Source organism: Jaculus jaculus, chromosome 5, assembly GCF_020740685.1.
Source record: "Jaculus jaculus isolate mJacJac1 chromosome 5, mJacJac1.mat.Y.cur, whole genome shotgun sequence".
Taxonomy (NCBI): domain Eukaryota; kingdom Metazoa; phylum Chordata; class Mammalia; order Rodentia; family Dipodidae; genus Jaculus; species Jaculus jaculus.
This window is the reverse complement of record NC_059106.1, coordinates 136,859,508-136,880,306: the sequence shown is the minus strand read 5'-3', so window position 1 is coordinate 136,880,306 and position 20,799 is coordinate 136,859,508. Positions and strand designations below refer to the sequence as shown.

At 39.1% G+C, this 20,799-nt stretch overlaps 1 protein-coding gene across 2 annotated transcripts in view; it reads left to right on the top strand.

The window, feature by feature from the left end:
• The window catches only part of Vps8 (VPS8 subunit of CORVET complex), a 252,603-nt gene that overhangs the window by 126,696 nt on the left and 105,108 nt on the right, over positions 1-20,799 (top strand). For both annotated transcript variants that reach the window (XM_004654317.2, XM_004654316.2), the window contains 6 exons: positions 1,580-1,651; positions 7,241-7,360; positions 9,160-9,216; positions 14,612-14,694; positions 16,014-16,098; positions 17,538-17,636. In XM_004654317.2, coding sequence (XP_004654374.1) covers positions 1,580-1,651; positions 7,241-7,360; positions 9,160-9,216; positions 14,612-14,694; positions 16,014-16,098; positions 17,538-17,636 — 516 coding nt within the window. The remainder of the gene's footprint in view (positions 1-1,579; positions 1,652-7,240; positions 7,361-9,159; positions 9,217-14,611; positions 14,695-16,013; positions 16,099-17,537; positions 17,637-20,799) is intronic.

The following is a 20,799-nucleotide window of genomic DNA, read 5'->3' as shown; positions in this document are numbered from 1 at the left end:
AATAATGCATTTAGTAACTAACCCAGCAACTTCATTCTTAGGTATTTACTCAGAAGAAACAAAATGTCCTTACAATATGATAAGCGTAGTTTCTAGAGTAAGCAGCATCTTGTGAGGGTGCTCTCTCATCTTCTCAGTGTTGGATCTTGTCTGCCTCACTTGTCACTCCACTCAGTCTTTCCCACGAGGCTGGGCAAAATTTCCCCTTTGCCGTATGCCTTTCTCTGTCTCAAACATTCCATTTCAGTGTTTTGATAAGAAGATATGCCCTCTGTGTAGTACATACTTAGTTTTTTGATATGCTGTTACCATATGCTGCCAAACAGAATGTCACGTTGTCATTTATTGTGCTGCATGTTCTACTCAGAATTCTTTTTTTTTCTTTTTTGTTTTTTCAAAGTAGGGTTTCACTCTAGCCCAGACTGACCTGAAATTCACTATGTAGTCTCAAGCTGGCCTTGAACTCACAGCAGTCATCCTACCTCTGCCTCCTGAGTGCTGAGATTAAAGGCGTGCGCCACCACGCCCAGCTATATTCAGAATTCTTACCTCAGTAAGCCCCCCTTACATGTGTTGCATTATCCTCTCTATATCCCACCTCCATTAATACCTCTTCCCCCTTCACGGTCCCATTTCTCCCTGTGTAACCCACAAACACATACAAACACACACACACAATTTTAATACAGTTTTTTGTGTTGGAGAAAACACACAGCATTTGTCTCTCTAAGTCTGGCTTCTTTCAAATAATGACTTCCATTTCTATCTATTTTCCTGCCAGTGTCATAATTTCATTCTTTTTATGGATGTATATAATTCCATTGTTTGTATGAACCACATTTTCTTTTTCCATTCATCTGTTGATGGACATTTAGGGCTATTGTGAATAGTGCAGTTATAAAGCACAATTATTCTTTAAATGCTTATCTTTGAAAACACATTTTATTAATTCTGGAATTTATGCATATATTTTTCCTGATTGTTCATAAATTGCATTTCAATTACTTGCAAGTAGTAGACTAAGCAACATCTGAGCCTCACCTTTGCTTCCCACTGTCTCTTACCATTAGGGTTTGGTCTTCTTCCTGTAAGTCTGCTTTACTCCCCAAACATTTGTTGGTCACATGACAGCAGTATATTTATATACTTGTTCATTTTTAAGCTCTTAGAATACCATGGAATGTTAAATGCTATGGCTTTCTTCATTAAAATATTCTTTAAAAAAATTTCATTTATTTTTATTTATTTATTTGAGAGAGAGAGAGAGAGAGAGAGAGAGAACGGGCACGCCAGGGCCTTCTGCCACTGCAAACGAACTCCAGACGCATGTGCCCACTTGTGCATTTGGCTAATATGGGTCCTGGGGTATTGAGCCTTGAACCAGGGTCCCTAGGCTTCATAGGCAAGTGCTTAACCCCTAAGCCATCTCTCCAGCCCTAAAATAGCTTTTAATTATAAAGTTTATAAGAAACAAAAACAATTCTTCTATTTACATGGATTTTATCCACAAGAATTTAATATTTTGTTTCCTCCTAAAATTATCAAGTCACAGTTATTTTTAATTGTTTTCTTCTTTTAGACCTTTGAAGATTTTAAAAATGACAAGCAAGCTGTGGAATATCAACAGCGAATTGTGGATATTTTGTTGAAAGTAAGTATTCAAAGCTTACATGTCTTTCTATTGATACTTTAATTGAGCTAATGGAGTTGTTTTATATAATTTCTAAAACAATCTGTTTAATGAAGCCATTTGTTTTGATCCTACCTTAAAGGAATGTTATAGCTTCATGATCTTCAAGAAGTGAATAAAATACTAGGCATTCATTGAAAAAAAAAAAAAAAACATATTGTATCACAGCTTTACATTGGATACGACAGAGAGGTGTTCTTGAGAAATGCTCTATTATGTAATTGCTTTATTAGTATGATTATGTATAATGAAATAGAGATGTTGAAAAATAATTAATGTGAAGAATCTCTGAGCCTCGCTTGGTTGCTATGGTAGCACTATGTTTTACCATGGCAGTCGGATGACAAGTGACACTCAGAAATGATTTGAAGAACACAAGAAAGGATCATCTCTGTCAACTCTAGAGTCAGGAAAGACCTATTTTGGGCTTTGTGCTATTGCTGTGAATGAATGCAGAGACAGGTTGCTGTCCTGTATTGACGTGACTTTTCACAGGCTTAAAGCTTCAAGTTATCATTCTGTTTATCCTTTTAATGACTTTGAAATCTAAAAGTCATTTTGGTCAAGGGACCAAAATAAACATGTTCTCTAGTTTTGTATAATATCATATATTAACGTTTGTAATAGTTCTTTGTAAAGCATTCTTATAGTGTTTATCTCATTTGAACTATTTTTTAACCTTGTAAGATGAACAGTGATGAATATGAGAATAGAGTTGCTAAATTATCAATTAAAATAAATTTAATACAGGTGGTTGATATGAAGAATTTTTACCTAAATTCCAAAATATCTTACTAAGTGATCTCCATGTTTATAATCTTGCCTCTTCTCTATCTGATACTTTATTATGACTCTCTAATAGATCAGTTTAAATTAGCTCTGTTGTGAGAGAAAATTGAAAATAATAGTCTAATTGTGATAGATATTTAGTTTTTCACATTTAAACTTATAGGTAGATAACATGTTCTATTAGCATACCTTTAAAAACTTAGGGATTCAGGGCTGGAGAGATGGCTTAGCAGTTAAAGCACTTGCCTGCAATGTAAAAGGATCTAGGTTCAATTCCCCAGGACCCACGTAAGCCAGACACAGAAGGTGGCCCATCGTTTGTAGGGGTTGTATGCCTTGGTGTGCCCATTCTTTCTCCCCCTGTCTCTCCTTAGCTCTGCCTTTTCTCTCTGTCTTTCAGATAAATAAATAATTATTTAAAAAAAAAAACCTAGGGATTCAGTTTTCTTTTATCTTACTGTTAAATTTACTACATGTTTTTTGTCTTCTGATACACTATGGAGTTTCTTCTTCTATATTCTAGCCAGGCTAAATCCAGAAAGAAGTACAGAAGGAAATGTTTCTTCTCTTAGAAGTTGTTTAATATCATATCACCCAGACCTTGAGTAGATGGCTCTTTGCTGCTAAGAGAGATAGTGAAATATAGTCTGTATTCCAGGTTATCATGTGCTTAGCTAAAAATGAGGAAATATGTGCTAGAGAAGATGGCTTAGCAGTTTAGGTGCTCACCTGCAAAGCCTAAGGACCCAGGTTCAATTTCTTAGCATCCACATAAGCCAGATGCACAAGGTGGGACATGTGTCTTGAGTTCATTTTCAGTGGTAAGAGGTCTTGGCACACCTTCTCTCTCTCTTCCCACTCTTTCTCTTTCAAATAGAGTGTGTGTACACACACACACACACACATATTTTTAAATGAAGAATTGTTTAAGCCAGGCAGGTGGTTCATCTTTAATTCCAGCACTTAGTAGGCAGATGTAGGAGAATTACTATGAGTTCAAGATCAACCTAGCTATAGTGAAACCTTGCCTAAAAACAAAACAAAATGAGCTAGAGACACAGCTCAACAGTTAAAAGACACTTACTTGCAAAGCCTGACAGTCTGTGTTTGATTCCCAGTACCCACACAGAGTCAGATACACAAAGTGGAGCATGCGTCTGGAGTTCTTTAGCAGTAATAGGAGGCCCTGGTGCTCTTGTGCTCCCACTCTCTCTGTCTATCCCCCTCTTTCTCTTCTCCCTCAAATAAATAAGTTAAAAAAAAAAAAACAAGAAACAAAGAAGAAAAATAGGAGTTGTGTTTGTAAGTTAGGAGGTAAGACTAGATACTGGACAGTATACTAGTGCATTTTTTGTCACTATGAGAAGTATCTGAGGCTGAATGCTTGACAAAGCAACATGGTTTATTTAGCTCAGAGTGCTGGGCCACACATGAAGATTGGGCAGCCCCGTCTGGCTTCTGATGAGGAGCCCCTTGGCCGTGGCACATGGTAGATGGCATCATGGTGCAAATGAATGTGAAAGGAAGGGATCACACAAGGAGCCCGGAAGCTACACATCAAGGATCAGGCTCACTCTTTTCTAACAACCCAAAATGAGTCCCTTCCCACGGCAGTGTCCGCAGTGACCTAATTTCTGTCGACTAGGCCCCGTCTGCTAAAGGTTCCGCACTTCAACAGTGCCGCACTGAGGACCAAGCTTCCAGAACAGAGACCTTTGACTGGCAAACCCTGTCTAAAATGGTTGGTCAGTTGGTCTTTTTATCTTATCATCTATTTGTTTGTCTAATATGGCAATAACATAGCCTAATATAAGTAGTAATTTTTGCCATTTAGACTCACTTAAACTATTAACTTAATATCTAAGATTCTGAGTGTTTTCTGGTCCCTGACTGGTCCAAAACTGTGTCCCTTGTGCACTCACTCCTTCACTTCCACATGCCCTACATTATGTTCTCTTCTCCCATATTAAAATATTGGAACTCACCAAGTTTTCTGTATCTTCATGGTTTATGGTTTGTTGCATGTTTCTTTTTTTTCAGTCTGTCATTCCTTTTCCCCCTTCCTCCGATGGATAGCTTCCCAAATCACATCCACAAGAAACTCATTAGAACCCTCCCTCATATTTCTCAGTTAGTTAATGGTCCTCTTTGCTCACAAAATATATACACATTGTATTGTAATTGTTTGCATATTTTCCTACCTAAACTTTGCATTTCCTGAGGCTAGACACTGAGGATTATTATTTGTTACATGACTGTATTGACTTGCTATATTTGTTGGGAGGCATTGTTGTAGCATGCCCAGAGCATGTCCAGAACAATGTCTGGAGCCTATTTGATGCTTGAGAAATGTTTGCAATTAGGTAAGTTGGAATTTGGATTAAAACTACTAAATTGGAAGGATGATCCAAGTAGAGTCTAGAGTTCCACAGATATTATATATGACTAAGTAAATTTTAAAATAAAATTTTATTTTATTTATTTGAAAGAAAGAGAGAGAGAAATAGAAAGAATGGGCATGCCAGGGCCTCTGGCCTCTGCAAATGAACTCCAGACACATGCACCACTTTGTGCATCTGGCTTACAGGAAGTACTGAGGAATCGAACCTGGGTCCTTAGGCTTCACAGACAAGTGTCTTTTAACTGTTAAGCTATCTCTCCAGCCCTTGTCTGAGGTCTGGATAAAATTTATTGTGTGTCAATGAAATATGAACTTTACAGATTCCTTATATCTACTGTGGCAGGCTTGTGGTACTTTGGTTAAGCTGTCTTTTGAGGGAGGTGGTGAGAGCGGGAGGGTAAGCAAAGGGCAGAGAATGAATGGCTGCAGATACAGAGAGGAAAAACTGAATTTGTGACTTTGTATGATGCTTTGGAAAATTTAAGCATGGTATTTGAAACATTTCAGAGAGAAATGAAAAATTTGTAGGATGGTAATCAGTTGACACTTGCTGAGTTGGCAAAAAAAATAGCTGTGCTTCGGAGCTGTTTTTGTAAAAGATGCACGTAGGGTCAGGCAGTATGGAACCTTCTAGAACAAAAAGATGAGCTAAAGGCTGGGCCCCAAGTGGAGTCCTAGAAAAGTGCCACTCACAGGGGATGAGGACTGATAGCTGTAAAGCAATGAGAGGATCTATGAATATCTAAAAGTGGAATTTGTACGTGCATATATGTACATGGAGCTGGCTCTCTAGTTATAGAGGTTTTAGCTTGAAATGTATTGGTAATGAAAAGTACTAATTGCTGGGTGCAAAGTAGAAAGACTGAAGGTAAATGGAAGCAAGGATAGGTCAAAAGCTAGGTCCCTGAGGGATTCTGTTTTGGTGTGTGTATGAGAGAGTCCAGTGTGCACGTGTAGGTGAGGGAACACTCTAATGCCAGCCCTTGCCTTCTTCCTTGTTTAGGCAGGCTCCTTCAGTCACCACTCTGAGTCACAGTCTCCTGTCTCTCCCTCCCTCCCTTCCCTAGGTGCGCTGGCTTGGTGGGCACCTACTCCAGCTTTACGTGGGATTTGCATATAAGAACTCCAGTACTCAACTTGCACAGCAAGCCCTCTACCCATTAAGCCATCTTCCTAGTCCAGAAATGTTTGAGTAGGCACATTTTTGAACAGAGGATGAAATGAGGGGAAAACTTGGGGGACCTTTTTAGTGCAGGTGGCAGAGTACTATATTCTTATTTGTTATAAAGTTGCCCCAAACAATTGAACTAGCCTAAAACAATACGTGATCTTTACCCCCTCATTTTTGCAGGATTATCCCACCTATCACTCATGCCCAAGATGTGTCAGTTTTTTACGTTTTTCCCTACATAGAAACAGTTGTCCTCCTCCTCTCTCCACAGTCCTGCGGCCGAGCTTGCTTTCACGCTCACCGCCACTGCTCTAGAGCGGTGCTCTCTCCCTGAGGCCCAGTCTGCTCTTTCAGTCTGATTTTTCCTTCCTTCTCTTAGTTGCTGCTGCATCCTAGTAAAACTTTGGATATTTCCCAACAAACTCCAATCTTCCAGTGCCCACTAATGTCTTTAATCACTCTTCTCTCTGTTGACACTCCTCTGACAAGAGGGTCCTGCATGGACTTCAAAGGCTAGCTTCTTACAAATCCTTCCAGTTGAATTGGTGTTTTGTTATATGTGCTGCCATAACTACTTTCAGTCCTCCAATGGCACAAGCACAGCCTTTACAGTGTACTTAACTGTCTCACCTTCTTTTCTTGTTCATAATTCCCGTAGAGGCACCTGTCGCAATACCTTATACATACTGGGGACTCAGAAGATGGCAGCTGCATTAAAGCAGAGGCATGACTGACTCAGTAACCTTGTGCCAGGCTTTCCTGCAGTCAGCACCTCAGGAAGGCAACTGCAGCTGCCTTCTTTTCTAGAATTCCTTCATGCTCAGGTCTCTTCTTCCCTTGTTGACAGGCAGATCTTTAGTAAGGCTAATTACTTTTAATTTAAATTAAATTTTAGTAGGATTCTCTAAGAACTCCAGAGGGAAACATGATTACTGTTTCTTTGAAATCTTATACTCCCCCACCTCTAAAAATTCAATTACCATCTACACTGTATCCTTTTTTTTTTTTTTCAGAGTCTGCAAGTAATTGTTTGTGCTCCTTCTAGATGGTCTTGAGCTCAGTTTTTGCATAGTCCATAAAAGAATCAGTCCACGAATCGTCAGTAATGAGGCTCCTGTCAATTAGTTGTGAAAATATATATATATTCATCAAACCAGGTTTTTTTAAAAATAAAATTTTCTTTTATCAGGTTATGGTGGAGAACTCAGATTTTACTCCCTCACAAGTAGGATGTCTCTTTACTTTCCTTGCTCGGCAGCTTGCAAAGCCTGACAACACCTTGTTTGTGAACAGAACCCTCTTTGATCAGGTAAGTGTCTTTATCAGTGAGAAATGGAACTGATTTCTCTGCTTATTGTTCATTGCTATCCTATTTCTTCTCTTTTTTTAAAAAGTTTTGTACTCAGTGGATATAGTCAAGTTGGGACCATTGTTAGCCTCCTCCCTGTCCTCCCCCACTCCATGTGAACCCTCCTTGTTGGGGTATATGGGTCATGCATTGTGGGGTTAGCCATCAGTTATGGGTAAGAGGAAATGTCTCTGTGTATCATGACCCAATGTGTGGCTCTGACATTCTTTCCAACCCCTCTTCTGCAAATTTCCCTGAGCCATGTTGGGTTCATTTTAGGTCTGCTTCAGTGATGAGGTCTTGGGAGCCTCTGTGTCTTTGTATATGTGGTTTGGTAGGAGTTGATTGTTTTCTGTGTCAATCTCTTTCAACCCTGTGCTGATACCAGGTTCACCAAGAAAACAGCACTCTTGCTTGTTTCACCAATTATTCTTAGTTTCAGTTGGAGCCCTTTTGAGGTCTGATGGGGTGGTTCTCTCCTTAGGATCTGCATCTATCTGAAAAAGAGAAGCAGATCTCCAATGGAGAGTAAAGTTAGCAACAGATAAATGGGATAACCATTATTATTTTAGACAGAATTTAATAGGTGTAGGCCCTCTTGTAGCCCATGATTTGTGGTAGCTTGATAATGGAGAGTGGGCTCATTTTGGGATATGGTTCTGACTTGTTTCCCAGTCCAGCTCTGGTTCCCATTCCACTGAGGGGATCAGTTAGCCAAATCAAGAGCAGTTGGTTCCCCACCATGGCTGTGTGCCACTATTGCACTTGTGTGAGCATCATGACAGGTTATTTGCTGCTAAATAAGTTAGACCATGAGTTGTTTGGACAGATATTAGTCATTTTCCCTCAGTCACCCATCTAGCACCTTCTGGCACTAGATGTGCTAACTGTCTGGGGACTGACTCTATTAGACTGTGGGTATCAAGGAGAAGCCTGTTCCAAATTTTGGATCTAAATTATGAATATGTATTTTAGTGATACGTTCTATGTACTATTATTTTGCCTGGCACCTGGTATTATGGGAGCACGGTTTATAGAGATTGGCTTATAGTGGTTCTAACCTCACAATTATTGGGTTACTCTAATTTGGCTAGACTTCTTTGCTCATGAATTTGCTAACTTAGGAATCAGTCCATCTTGTTAATAGTAAAACCATCATGGTGATCAATGGAGAAGAGATTACTTTCAGGAAGTCTTAGTTTATTTACAAATGGCTGACTCCTCAGGTGTCAATCATAAAATTTTCCTACATATCCATCAGTAGCATAGCAAATAGTTTTGTCAGGTAATAATGACCAGCATTCGCTAGGCACTACACAGTGCAAGGTGCTGTTGCAAAGCTTCCTGTGTGTTAACTCAGTTCTCTAACAGCTGTGAAAATGGTGCAGGCATCCCTGTTTTACAGATAAAGTCCATAAAGGTTAACTCATCTAGAGCCACACTTAGTATTAGCAGCAATATTATTATATATTATTATCCCTAATTATTATAATTATTATATATTAGTAAGGATGGGATTCAAATTCAGGTGCCATGATTATAAAACCCACTTTCCTGATCCGTGGCATTAAGGACTCAGTTAAGTTCTGTCTACTTATGCTTTGGGGCAGTAGTGAGAACACATTACCTTGTTAGCATACTGCAGGGGGGTGTTTTGTGTATGAGACTAGTCAGTTGGGGTGATACCACAGACAGTGGTCACAGCTGAGCGTGCATGACGTGGTGGCAGTGGAAGGATACTTACTGTTTCCTTTGGCCAGGTCCTTGAATTCCTCTGCAGTCCTGATGATGACTCCCGCCACTCGGAAAGACAGCAGGTATGAACTACTAGAACTCTCTTTGTTAAGAAGTAGGAAAGAAGTCAGAGCAAGCCAGAAAGAAACCTAAGGCTAGAGCCCACTAGATATAAGGAGAAAATGACTTGACTAAACCCTAATTCTAAGCTAACCACTTTTTGTTTTGTTTTGTTTTGTTTTTTGTTTTTCGAGGTAGGGTCTCACTCTAGCTCAGGCTGACCTGGAATTCACTGTGTAGTCTCAGGGTGGCCCCGAACTCATGGTGATCCTCCTACCTCTGCCTCCACCTTCCAAGTGCTGGGTTTAAAGGCATGTGCCACCATGCCTGGCCAGAACCACTATTTTTTTTTTAAACGAGAAAATAGTGTAGGTATTTGCTAAAGATACCTGTGTGCAGAGCTTGTATCAGACTCAGGTCCTGTAGCAGAGCTGTCTGTGCCCAGCAGGATTCCAGAGCGCATCATGCTCCACCTTCTCCACGTGTACCCCATGTGTTCCACCGGCCCCGCTGGCTGTTTCAGCCCTAAGACTGCAGAACCCTGTGGGCTCACATTCAGTCTCGGACAGTGTTCCCGAGCTCCCACTGCATTAGGCCTCCACTCTGGAGACTCGAATCCACCTGCTGCTCTGCTTATCCCTGGGAGGTAGTGACTGTTTAGCTGCTCTCACCTTCTATTTGTGTCACTTTCTTGAGGGTGATTCTAAGTATAGGATTCGTTAACAGCTTGTGCACTCCAATTGTGAGCGCTAAGTCAGCCCACTGAAAATTGATGACTAAACGTTGTGAGGTTGGTAAAGTACAAAAATGAAGCTCTGAAATAAACTACTCCGAGAGCTGTTCTGACTGTGCATAGTAGTCATCCACAGTAAAGAACAGTAGCCCTGGGGCTGGAGAGATGGCTTAGCGGTTAGGGAGTTTGCCTGCAAAGCCAAAAGATCCCAGTTTGACTCTCCAGTACCCACATAAGCCAGATGCACAAGGGGCGCGTGCATCTGGACTTTGTTTGTAGTAGCTGGAGGCCCTAGTGTGCCCGTTCTCTCCCTCTCTCATAAATAAAATACATTAAAAAAAAAAGAGCAGTGCCCTCACCCCTTTATCTGCACAGCACCGCCGCTGTCACAGTGACTACAGCAGATTGTCTTAGTAAAGAACTGCACTAACATTTTGGCTGCTTTAAATGTGGATACAAATGAGAGTACCTTTATTTTACCCCTATTTTTCTGTTACAGTGAAAGTGGTTCATAGATATACAGTATATCCATTTAAAATGATTTTTAATAATCTTTTAGTATCAATAGCTAAACAGAAGGAAGAACAAAATCTTGAAAAGTAATTACAATGTATTAAATACTTTATTAGTGAATATCACCTTTTAGATTTTTTCTTTCCTCTTCAATTTTTTAAAATTATTTATTTATTTGCACACAGAATAAGACAGAGAAGAGAGAGAAAGAGATACAGACAGACAGAGAATGGGCACATTAGGACCTATAGCCACTGTGATAAATAAACTCCAGATGCACATGCCACTTTGTGCATCTGGTTTTATGTGGGTAGTGGGGAATCAAACCCCAGTCTTTAGGGCTTTGCAGGCAAGCACCTTAACCACTGATCCATTTCTCTAGCCCCTCTTCAATTTTGATATAACAAAAACGGACACACTTGTTCAAGGTTACAGTTAAGGCTGGACTCCTGTTCTTTCCCTTCTAAGTCCAGTACTCCCTTTTGCAGTTGTCATAGATCAAGGTTTGTCTAATACAATGTTATTTTCACTTATATAGCTGAATAAATGTGTAGCAATCAAACTATGTCAGAACTTGAATTGTTCATCAGTTAAGAGACCTCCTTAGTAAGTCAAATAACAGGGTTATTTATTTATTTATTTATTTATTTATTTATTTATTTATTTATTTATTTGAGAGCAACAGGTAGAGAGAGAGAGAGAGTGTGTGTATGGGCGTGCCAGGGCTTCCAGCCACTGCAAACGAACTCCAGACGTGTGTGCCCCCTTGTGCATCTGGCTAACATGGGTCCTGGGGAATCGAGCCTTGAACCGGGGTCCTTAGGCTTCACAGGCAAGCACTTAACTGCTAAGCCATCTCTCCAGCCTTATTGCTTTAAATTTTGAGATAGGGTCTCACTATGTGGCTCAGGCTGTACTTCTGGGCTCAAGTGATCCTCTTGCCTCAGCCTTCTGTGTAGCTGGGACCCTAACCCTAACTGCCAAGCCATCTCTCCAGCCCCGAATAACAGGGTTTTTAATTAAGTACTTTTGTTAGCATACAAGGTGATGTGTTTTGCCATGACATTTTCATGCATGCACACTGTATTTTCTACCTGCTTACCACCACTACCATTACCCTCTCTCTCACTTCTTGCAGGTATTAATTTTGAATAGTGGGAAAATGATTCCTTACCTTTTTTTCCTTTACAATGTACTGCCTACAGACATACCTTCTTTTAAGTTGGATTGCATTACTAATATTTTCTCTAACTTCATTACAGGGGATTGACAGATTATATCTATAAAGAAAAAAATATTTTAGACTTTGTAGGCCACATGTGGGCTCTGTCTCTCCTTTTTTGTTTTGTTTGTTTGGTTTTACAACTCTTTAAAAAGTAACATTTCCATTAGCATTTCATTGATTTATAGTAGAATTTTCCAGTATTTGTGGTTTATGTATTTCTGCCATGACTCATTTAGCCTCCCAGTGTGTGGTCACTGACCATGGAACTGAGAAGTGTGGGATCTTTCCGCCCACCTCATGTAATCACAGTGGATGTGAACAACCACAAGGGCTCATATAATACTAGTATGTAACAAAATAAGAAGAAATGTCTTGAGTATTAATTACCTTTGTTTTTATTTAATTATAGTTAGTAACTTAATATTTAACAATAGCTATGCTGAACAACTGGCATGCAAAAAAAACCCAACAATTTAAATTTTTTGTTTATTTTTATGTATTTATTTGAGAGCAACAAACAGACATAGAGAGAAAGAGGCAGAGAGAGAGAGAGAGAGAGAGAGAGAATGGGCTCACCAGGGCCTCCAGCCACTGAAAACAAACTCCAGATGCATGTGCCACCTTGTGCATCGGGCTTACATGGGTCCCAGAGAATTGAGCCTCAAACCGTCCTTAGGCTTCACAGGCAAGCACTTACCTGCTAAGCCATCTCTCCAGCCCCCAAACCCCAACAATTTAACAATCACCTTCAATGAGTTGGTAAGATTGGCTCCAACTCACTTTCATTACTTCACACAGTTGACACAGCAGATGAGGTTTATTTCATACTTACTGTATAACCCTACATTTTTAGCACTCCAAATGGATTAAATTTTGGGTCAGAAATGTAAAATTCAAGTAGGTTTTATTTAAGTTGGAAAGTAATAATAAATACTGTGTTGAATGGTTTCCTGGCATTCTGAGTAGGTTGTTACTCTAAATCCCACACCTAAATACAGGATAGAGCTCTAATGATTATGTAATTCCCCTTGTGTTTTCTGAAGTTTGTTTAATAATGTTGGTGAATCCAGCTCAACTACATACTCACGCTTTCTTCATCTAGTATAGTAACAGTGATATGAGCTCCAATATGTTTTCTTGGGCTAAGGTCTTGTTTTGTTGTGTAAGCTGACCTAGCATTTGTGATCCTCCTGACTCCTAGTGCTAGGGTCATAAGTTTGTACCACAATACCTGGACTAAAATGTGCCATTTTCTTTGTAAGTATTTTTTAATAGGGTCTCATGCATCATAGTTTAGCCTTGAACTCACTGTGTAGTCAAGGGTGACCTTGAACCTCTGTTCCTCCTGCCTCCATCTCCCAAATGCTAGGATTACAGACATGCACTACCATCTGTCTCCAGCCCCCAAGTCGGTCATTTTTAAGTGCACAGTCCAATGGCATGAGCTATGTTCACATTGCTTTGCTGTCATCATTACCATGTATCTTCACGTCACCCATCTTCCCAAACTGAGTTGTATTCACACTGTTAGGTAACTCCATAACCTTCCATCCCTCAATACCAGCAATAAGCATTTTGCTTTCTGTGTCCCTGTTTGTCCATTTTAGGTACCTCATGTATGTACAGTCATTTGGCTTGATTTCACTTTGCATAGTGTCTCTTCAAAGTTTGTCTGTGCATGTCTCCAATTTTTGAATCAAACAGTGCTCCCTTATGCATATAGTACATTTTGTTTATACATTCACCTCTTGATAGACATTTGGATTGTTTCTACCTTTTGTATATTTTGAATGTCATTGCTATGTAAAAATATTCTTAATTTTTTTTTATTCTTTTTTAAAAAATTATTTATTTATTTATTTGAGAGCGACAGACACAGAGAGAAAGACAGATAGAGGGAGAGAGAGAGAATGGGTGCGCCAGGACTTCCAGCCTCTGCAAACGAACTCCAGACGCATGCGCCCCCTTGTGTATCTGGCTAACGTGGGACCTGGGGAACCGAGCCTCGAACCGGGGTCCTTAGGCTTCACAGGCAAGCACTTAACCGCTAAGCCATCTCTCCAGCCCTATTCTTAATTTTTTTAAAAAAATGTACACAGAAGCATGGATACTCCTTGTAGGCAATAGATTTTAAAATTCACTATGCATAAAAGTGTCAGACAAGGATATATGCAGAGGCTAGAGAGATGTCTCAGTGAATAAAACACTTGCCACCTAAGTCTAAGCACCCGAGTTTGATCCCCAGGCCCCATGGAAAAAAGCTAGAAGCTGTGGCAGGCTTCTGTAACCGCAGCATGCTGATGATGAGATAGGAGATAGAGTCGGAAGAGTTTCTGGGAAACTCCCAGTGCGTTCAGCAAAGGACAACAAAGCTGAGTGAAATCCAGAGAGAAACCCTGTCTCATGAGATAGAAAGGCAAGGGCTGACCCAAAAGTGGTTCTCTGACCTCCAGATTTACATGCATGTGTGTGTGCACACACAAAAAGATTTTTAAGTTAAAAAAAATTAAAGATACACTTTAAAAAGATAGGCCAGGTGTAGTGGTGCACACCTTTAATCCCAGCACTTAGGAGGCACAGGTAGAAGGATCATCATGAGTTTGAGGCCACTCTGAGACTAGATAGAGAGTTCCAGGTCAGGTCAGCCTGAGCTACAGTGAGACCCTACCTCGAAATAACAACAACAAAAAGATATATACAGACACGCTGAGTTCAGTGCAGTGATAAGGGAACATGTTTGCAAATACTCTGATATTCCTTAAATGTTTGCAAGACAGTCATCTCTAAGAGTCTAACCCTTTACATATGTGAAAGTATGCTGAACTATTAAGTAATAATATATAAAATCTTTTTAAACAGTTCTGGTCTGCATCACTGAATGATCCTTGCAGAGCTAGTAAATTAAAACAAATTTCAGTGTTTTTACTTATTTATTTCAAATGTTCAGGTCCTTTTAGAATTGCTGCAGGCTGGAGGCATAGTTCAGTTTGAAGAGAGCCGGCTCATCTCCATGGCAGAAAAAGCTGAGTTGTAAGTGTTTGTTTGAAACTATATATTAATTTTATATAGTAATGTTAAGTTATATTTCTCTAACTTGAAATCCTCTTTCTTGATGTATTGCTGCTTTTTTAATTAAGAAGGTTATACAGGACTGGAGAGATGGCTTAGTGGTTAAGTGCTTGTCTGTGAAGCCTAAGGACCCCAGTTCAAGGCTCGATTCACCAGGACCCACGTTAGCCAGATGTACAAGGGGGCGCATGCATCTGGAATCCATTTGCAGTGGCTGGAGGCCCTGGCGCGCCCATTCTCTCTCTCTCTCCCTATCTGCCTCTTTCTCTCTGTGTCTCGTGCTCTCAAATAAATAAAAATGAACAAAATTTCAAAAAGAAAAGAGAACCACCTTAATAACAAACCTAAGTGTGGAAGTTTTTGACTTTTTATATGAATTGTTATTAAAATTTATTTTAATATGAAAGTAAAATAGTTTATGATGCTTCATTCATATGTGTATTTATACATGTATGTGTATGTATGTATGTGTATATATGTATATGTGTGCATATGTGTGTATATATATCATTAGCCCAAGCTGTTCTAGAATGGACTTTGTATCCCAGAATGGCCTTGAGCTTGTGATGCTTCTGTCTCTGCGTCCAGTCATGTACCACCATGCCCAGCTCTAAATTTGTTTAAAGTACTATTTGCATAGTATTTCATAGCTTTTGACAGTAGTGTAGTAGAAATAATGTAAATGTTGAATAGCAAATATGATACAATATGTTAACATATCTAGTTCTTTGCATATTCTGACATACTTAATTCTGACATAAAATGTTTGATATATACCACATTGACTACTTACTATGACACACACTATTTCTTTTTTTTTCCCAATCATTTTCTTTTATTGCTAAAGGTATTAAGTTAGTTCTAAGTTACCTCAGTCCTCTCTCTCTTTGGCACATAAAGTGTATTTCTTGAACAATGGAGAAATGCTATTTCTTTAGTACTTTTTTGAAATGTCTCACAAACAGTATTGAATAACATCGTACAGCTATGCCAAGGAGAATGGAAAGTACTCCCCTCAGACATGTAATGCATGCTAAGCACTCCTTATCTGAAACACTTTGGATCAGAAGTGTTTCAGAATTTTTTAGAGTTTGAAATGTTCTGTGCTTTGTTGCATTCCTAATGTGAGAATACAAAATCCGAAATGCCCCCATATTCAAAATTCCTTGAGCTTTATTTAGCACTAGAAATGGCATTATTCATTTTAACTTATGTTCGAATGCACTTCAGCTAATAACCACCTGCCTGTTTGAGACACAGTTTTTCCTTTTACATTCTAGCTATCAAATTTGTGAATTTATGTATGAACGAGAACACCAATATGACAAAATTATTGATTGCTACTTGCATGATCCACTGAGAGAGGTAAGTTTTTAAAGACTGCTTTACTGTTTTTGTCTGAGTTGTAATCCACTTTCTGCTCTTAGCAGAAATTATTCAATAGAAGTATTTGGTGCTGTGTTTGATGATCAAAGGCTTTCTCTGCTTCCTCACCATGGTTTAATGAGTTCCTGCTATTAAAAAAAAAATGCCTGTACTGTTAATTAATACAAAGTTCCTAAAGTTTTGGAATTCATCTTTCAGTGTTATAAACTGACAATAAACAAAATTAAATACATAATTACAAATTTTATACCTGTGTGTGGTGGCTCATGCCTCTAATCCTCGTACGTGGGATGTTGAGGTAGGAGGATCACCATGAGGTCAAGGCAGTCTGGGCTACAGAGTAAGTTCCAGAACATCCTAGGATAGAGTGACACCTTGCTCAAAAAAAAAAAAAAAAAGTGTTAATTGTTGGGGAAGAAACATGAGGTACAAATATGGAGGATAATGGAAGACTTACCTACACATAGTAATTAGAGAAGAAATCTCAAAGAAAGTAACATATAAACTGAATTTTAGAATCTGAAAAGTGACTCAAGTAAGAGCCAAAGGATAAGTGTTCTAAGATAGAGAATAATATATGCAGGATCCTGTAATAGGATAAAATGGACATCTTCAAGGAACTGAAAAGAGGTCATAGAGCTGAAATGAGAATTAGTATAGATGGAACGTACTAGACAGAGGCAGAAGTGACTTGAGACAGAGTTGGGAATGTGAACAAGTGCTACCAAAAACAAGCATGATATTTAGTTAGGTCAGTGAAGGGTAACAAATAAATTTAACTTTAATTGGCATATGTTTGTGACTTCTAAGAATCTACCTTACACTTTATTTAATGTCAGGTTTGGTTTTTTGCTAGGTTTCTTTTTTTTGGTGTGTGTATATGTGGCGTATATATGGTGTGTGACGTGATGATGGTGTGTTGTGTGTGACATATGTATGTTTGTGGCAGATGTGTGCACTCTGGGTGGGGGTGTGCAGAGGCCAGAGTGGAATGTTGGGTATTCTCCTCTATCATTTGTCCATGGGTTTTCTTGAGACAGAGTCTCTCACTAATCCCAGAGCTGCCATTTTCAATCAATAAGCTCAAGTAATTCTCTGGTCTCCGCTCCTCACAGACTGGGGTCACAAATGTGCGTGGCAATGCCTAACTGTTTACGTGGGCCCGGGGTAATGAGTTCCAGGGAGGCAGAGCATGAATCTCCTGCTTGCGGGTCATGTGCTGTTATTCACTGGGCCACTTCCCCAGCCCCTTGGGGTCAGTGCAAGAAAGGACTGTTTCTCCTTAATGTCAGTTTTCCATAAGTTGACGATTTCTGAATGGTGTTCATCTCCAAATAACAAATATGTACCAATACTAGTACAGATAGTAGTCACTAAATATTGAATGAAGGAATAAATATGTTGTCTTTGCTCTTCAGGAAGAAGTCTTCAATTATATTCACAATATCTTATCCATTCCTGGATACAGTGCTGAAGAGAAACAGTCTGTGTGGCAGAAAGCAATGGATCATATTGAGGTACGGCTCCCAAAAAATTTTTTAAACTTCCCCATGAGAATGGATATTTTCCAAAATAACTCTTGCTAACTAAGCAGTGGCAGATGTGGAGTTTTCCTCTGTTCTTGTGCTCTCCTTGAGAAGAATTCAGTGCTGCACAAAGAGAAGGAGTTGGCACAAGCAGGCGAGCTTCATTACTCTCCCAGAGACCCACTCACGAAGGCACAAGTGGGCTGGCTCGCGGGTCTGGTTTCTTGCCATGTTATCTACCTCCTCTGTTCTAGTACAATCACCCTTTCTCTGATTAATTGGTTTAAAGTATATCTCCCTCCATATGCTTGCTCAGAATTGGTTTGAAGTAGAAGCTGCTTATTCCCTTTTTGAGATTTGTCCATGGTATGGTGTACCTGTCTCATGGTTAGAATATTCTGTTGTCTCAAAGTAAAGACATCTTTGCTATTTTAAGAGTGACATCTTATAATGAAAGCTGGAACCAGAGTTTTTTATCAAGCCGCCCAGACAGGGCAGCTGTATAAGCAAGTAGACGGAGAGTTGCCTTATAGGCTCTCCCAGCTCCACAGCTCAGATCGGACCTTATTACATAAACCAACAGGAGGACTAAAGTCCTCCATGTTTAGAAAGCTCACGTGTGAACAACATCACAGGTGAAGCCTGTGGTGTGTAAACTGGCACAGTCACGAGACGTGTAGTCTTCTGTGATTGCCACACTGTCCTCTGTGGGACAGAGAATGTGGTCTATTTTATTTAATGTAATTATCTTGCTGCTAACAAGATGAGTGTGTCATGGAGAAAGAACCTAATGAGACTTCCTCCAATTTTGAGTTTCCTCTTTGTTTACCCCTTACTTATTCTATATTTTTCATCATTCTCCATAGTCACATCATGGCTCAGTCCTCATTTTACTTGTCTGTGTTATGCAGTGTATTTTGAGCACATGGACTCTAGACATCCAAAAATGAAGCTATGCCTGTCTGTTTAATGTGCAATGAGCAAACAAATGACTCAGCAGAAAACTCATGCTGGAGAAGCAAGAATTATTTTTGCTACATAACAGTTATTTCTGCTGACTATTTTTTTCCTCACATCTGCACATTTTTTTTCCACCTTGGATCTTTTAATGTCTCCTGAAGCCACGAGTATTTGGAGTTTTGGTTTTTGAGGGGCTTCTGTGTCTTCAGTAAGTAATGTCAACGTAATCAACAAAAGCATTTAGGAAGAAGTTATAATGAAGCCTTTTGACAGCATGCATAGTATGAACTTAGTGCTTTCTAGCTTGTGGAGATGTTCTGAACCTTTTGTGGATAATCTAATGCAAGATTTGGCCTCTTAAAAAAAAATTATTTACTTGTGAAAGGAGGGAGAGTTGGGGAAGAAAATGAATGAGGATGCCAGGGCCTTTTGCCACTGCAAACAAACTCCAGACACATATGCTGCTTTGTGAATCAGGCTTTACGTGGACACTGGGAAACTGAACCCACATGCAGGCAAGCGCTTGAACTACTAAGCCATTTCCCCAGCCTGCATGTATCAGCAGTCTACATGAACAGATGTATAAATCAATTTCTAGCTTCTGGGATCCATGGATCCACCTAAAAGCCATTCTTAGATTGAGCTCTCTTTAGATTCTTGGTAAAGAATCTCTTGCTTAGGTAATTATCCTAAGAAACAAAACTTTTATTTCATTAGAGCTTTTTCATATTTTTATTTTGAAATATCAAAACATTTTGAAAAGTACATAAACTAAATGTATAGTTTAATAAAACCATTTAAAGCAAACTTTCTGCCTGGGTGTTTTGAAGCTTTCTTATTAGCCTAGCATTTGGGAGACAGAGGCAGGGGGACCGGGAGTTCAAGTTGAGCCTGAGCTAAATAGTTAACTACTACCTTGAAAAAAAAATAATAAACATTCTAGGCCCAAATCTTCTTGATTTGGAATAAAGAAATAAAGTATACTTAATATTTTAACCCTTTTCTGAGGTTTGGCAATAATTTCCTGCCTTTCTATATATACTGTTACTATACACACATATATCCCTAAATTCCTTTTTTGTTTGCCTGGGTTTTTTTTTTGTTTGTTTGTTTGTTTATTTAATTTTCTTAAAATATTTTATTTATTTCAGAGAGGCATAGAGAGAAAATGGGCACTCCAGGGCCTCTGCCCACTGCAAACAAACTCCAGATGCATGCATGCCACCTTGTACATCTGGCTTACATGGGTACTGGGGTATCAAACCTAGGTCCTTAGGTTTCATAGGCAAGTGCCTTAACTGCTAAACCATCACTACAGCCTTGGTTTACTTTCTTTTGAACTTTACTCAAATGAAATTATACTCTGTATTATCTATTTTATTTTTGCTCAATATTTTCAAATTCCTGTGCTTAAAATTTTTTTATTTCTCCCTTTCTCTTGTGTGTTGGTGTGTATGTATGTGTAGAGGTTATGAAATTAAAAAGGGGATCACGAGAAAGGAAGAGACATTAAGGGACGGGAGATAGAGGGTAATGTGCTATATGTAGTTTGAAGCCAGAAGGGAAGGTGCTTTATGCAGGGGTAGGAGGAAGGAATGGAACCAGTCAGAGATAGGCAGGGGTACTGAGAAGGGCAGTGGGGAGGGGAATGAATAGGACAAATTACAGTGACTCAAATGGATGAAAATGTCATATTGAAAACCGTTATTTTGTGTGCTGGCTAACTTAAAAATTAGTAAGAAATATTAAAAAACCCAAACAAATAAAAAGCGGAAAAATCTTTTCATGCTTTTTGTTCTTCTCAAGTCAGTTCATTAAACTTTACTTCTAAGGAATTGTTGTTTTTCCTTATGTTTTCAAATTGTTATGATATGCTAATTCATGGTAGTTTCTTCTTTCTAATGTGTCTAAATCACATAGTAATATATCCTTTTATGAAATGGATTAACTGTATCTCCTAAGCTACCATTATTTTTGTCAGCTCATTATCAATTACAAATGCTGCCTAACTAGTAATTGTTAAATGTTAGAATATTATAATCAAAATACCTTGTAAGTGTTGCTAGCTAGTACATAGTGTAGTTCTACACCCATCATTGCTTTCAGCTTTATATCACAGTGGTACCTGGTCACAGTGTTCCCAGAGAGAAGGCATAACTAGACAGGCAAAACAGCAGCGACCGTACAAAGAAGG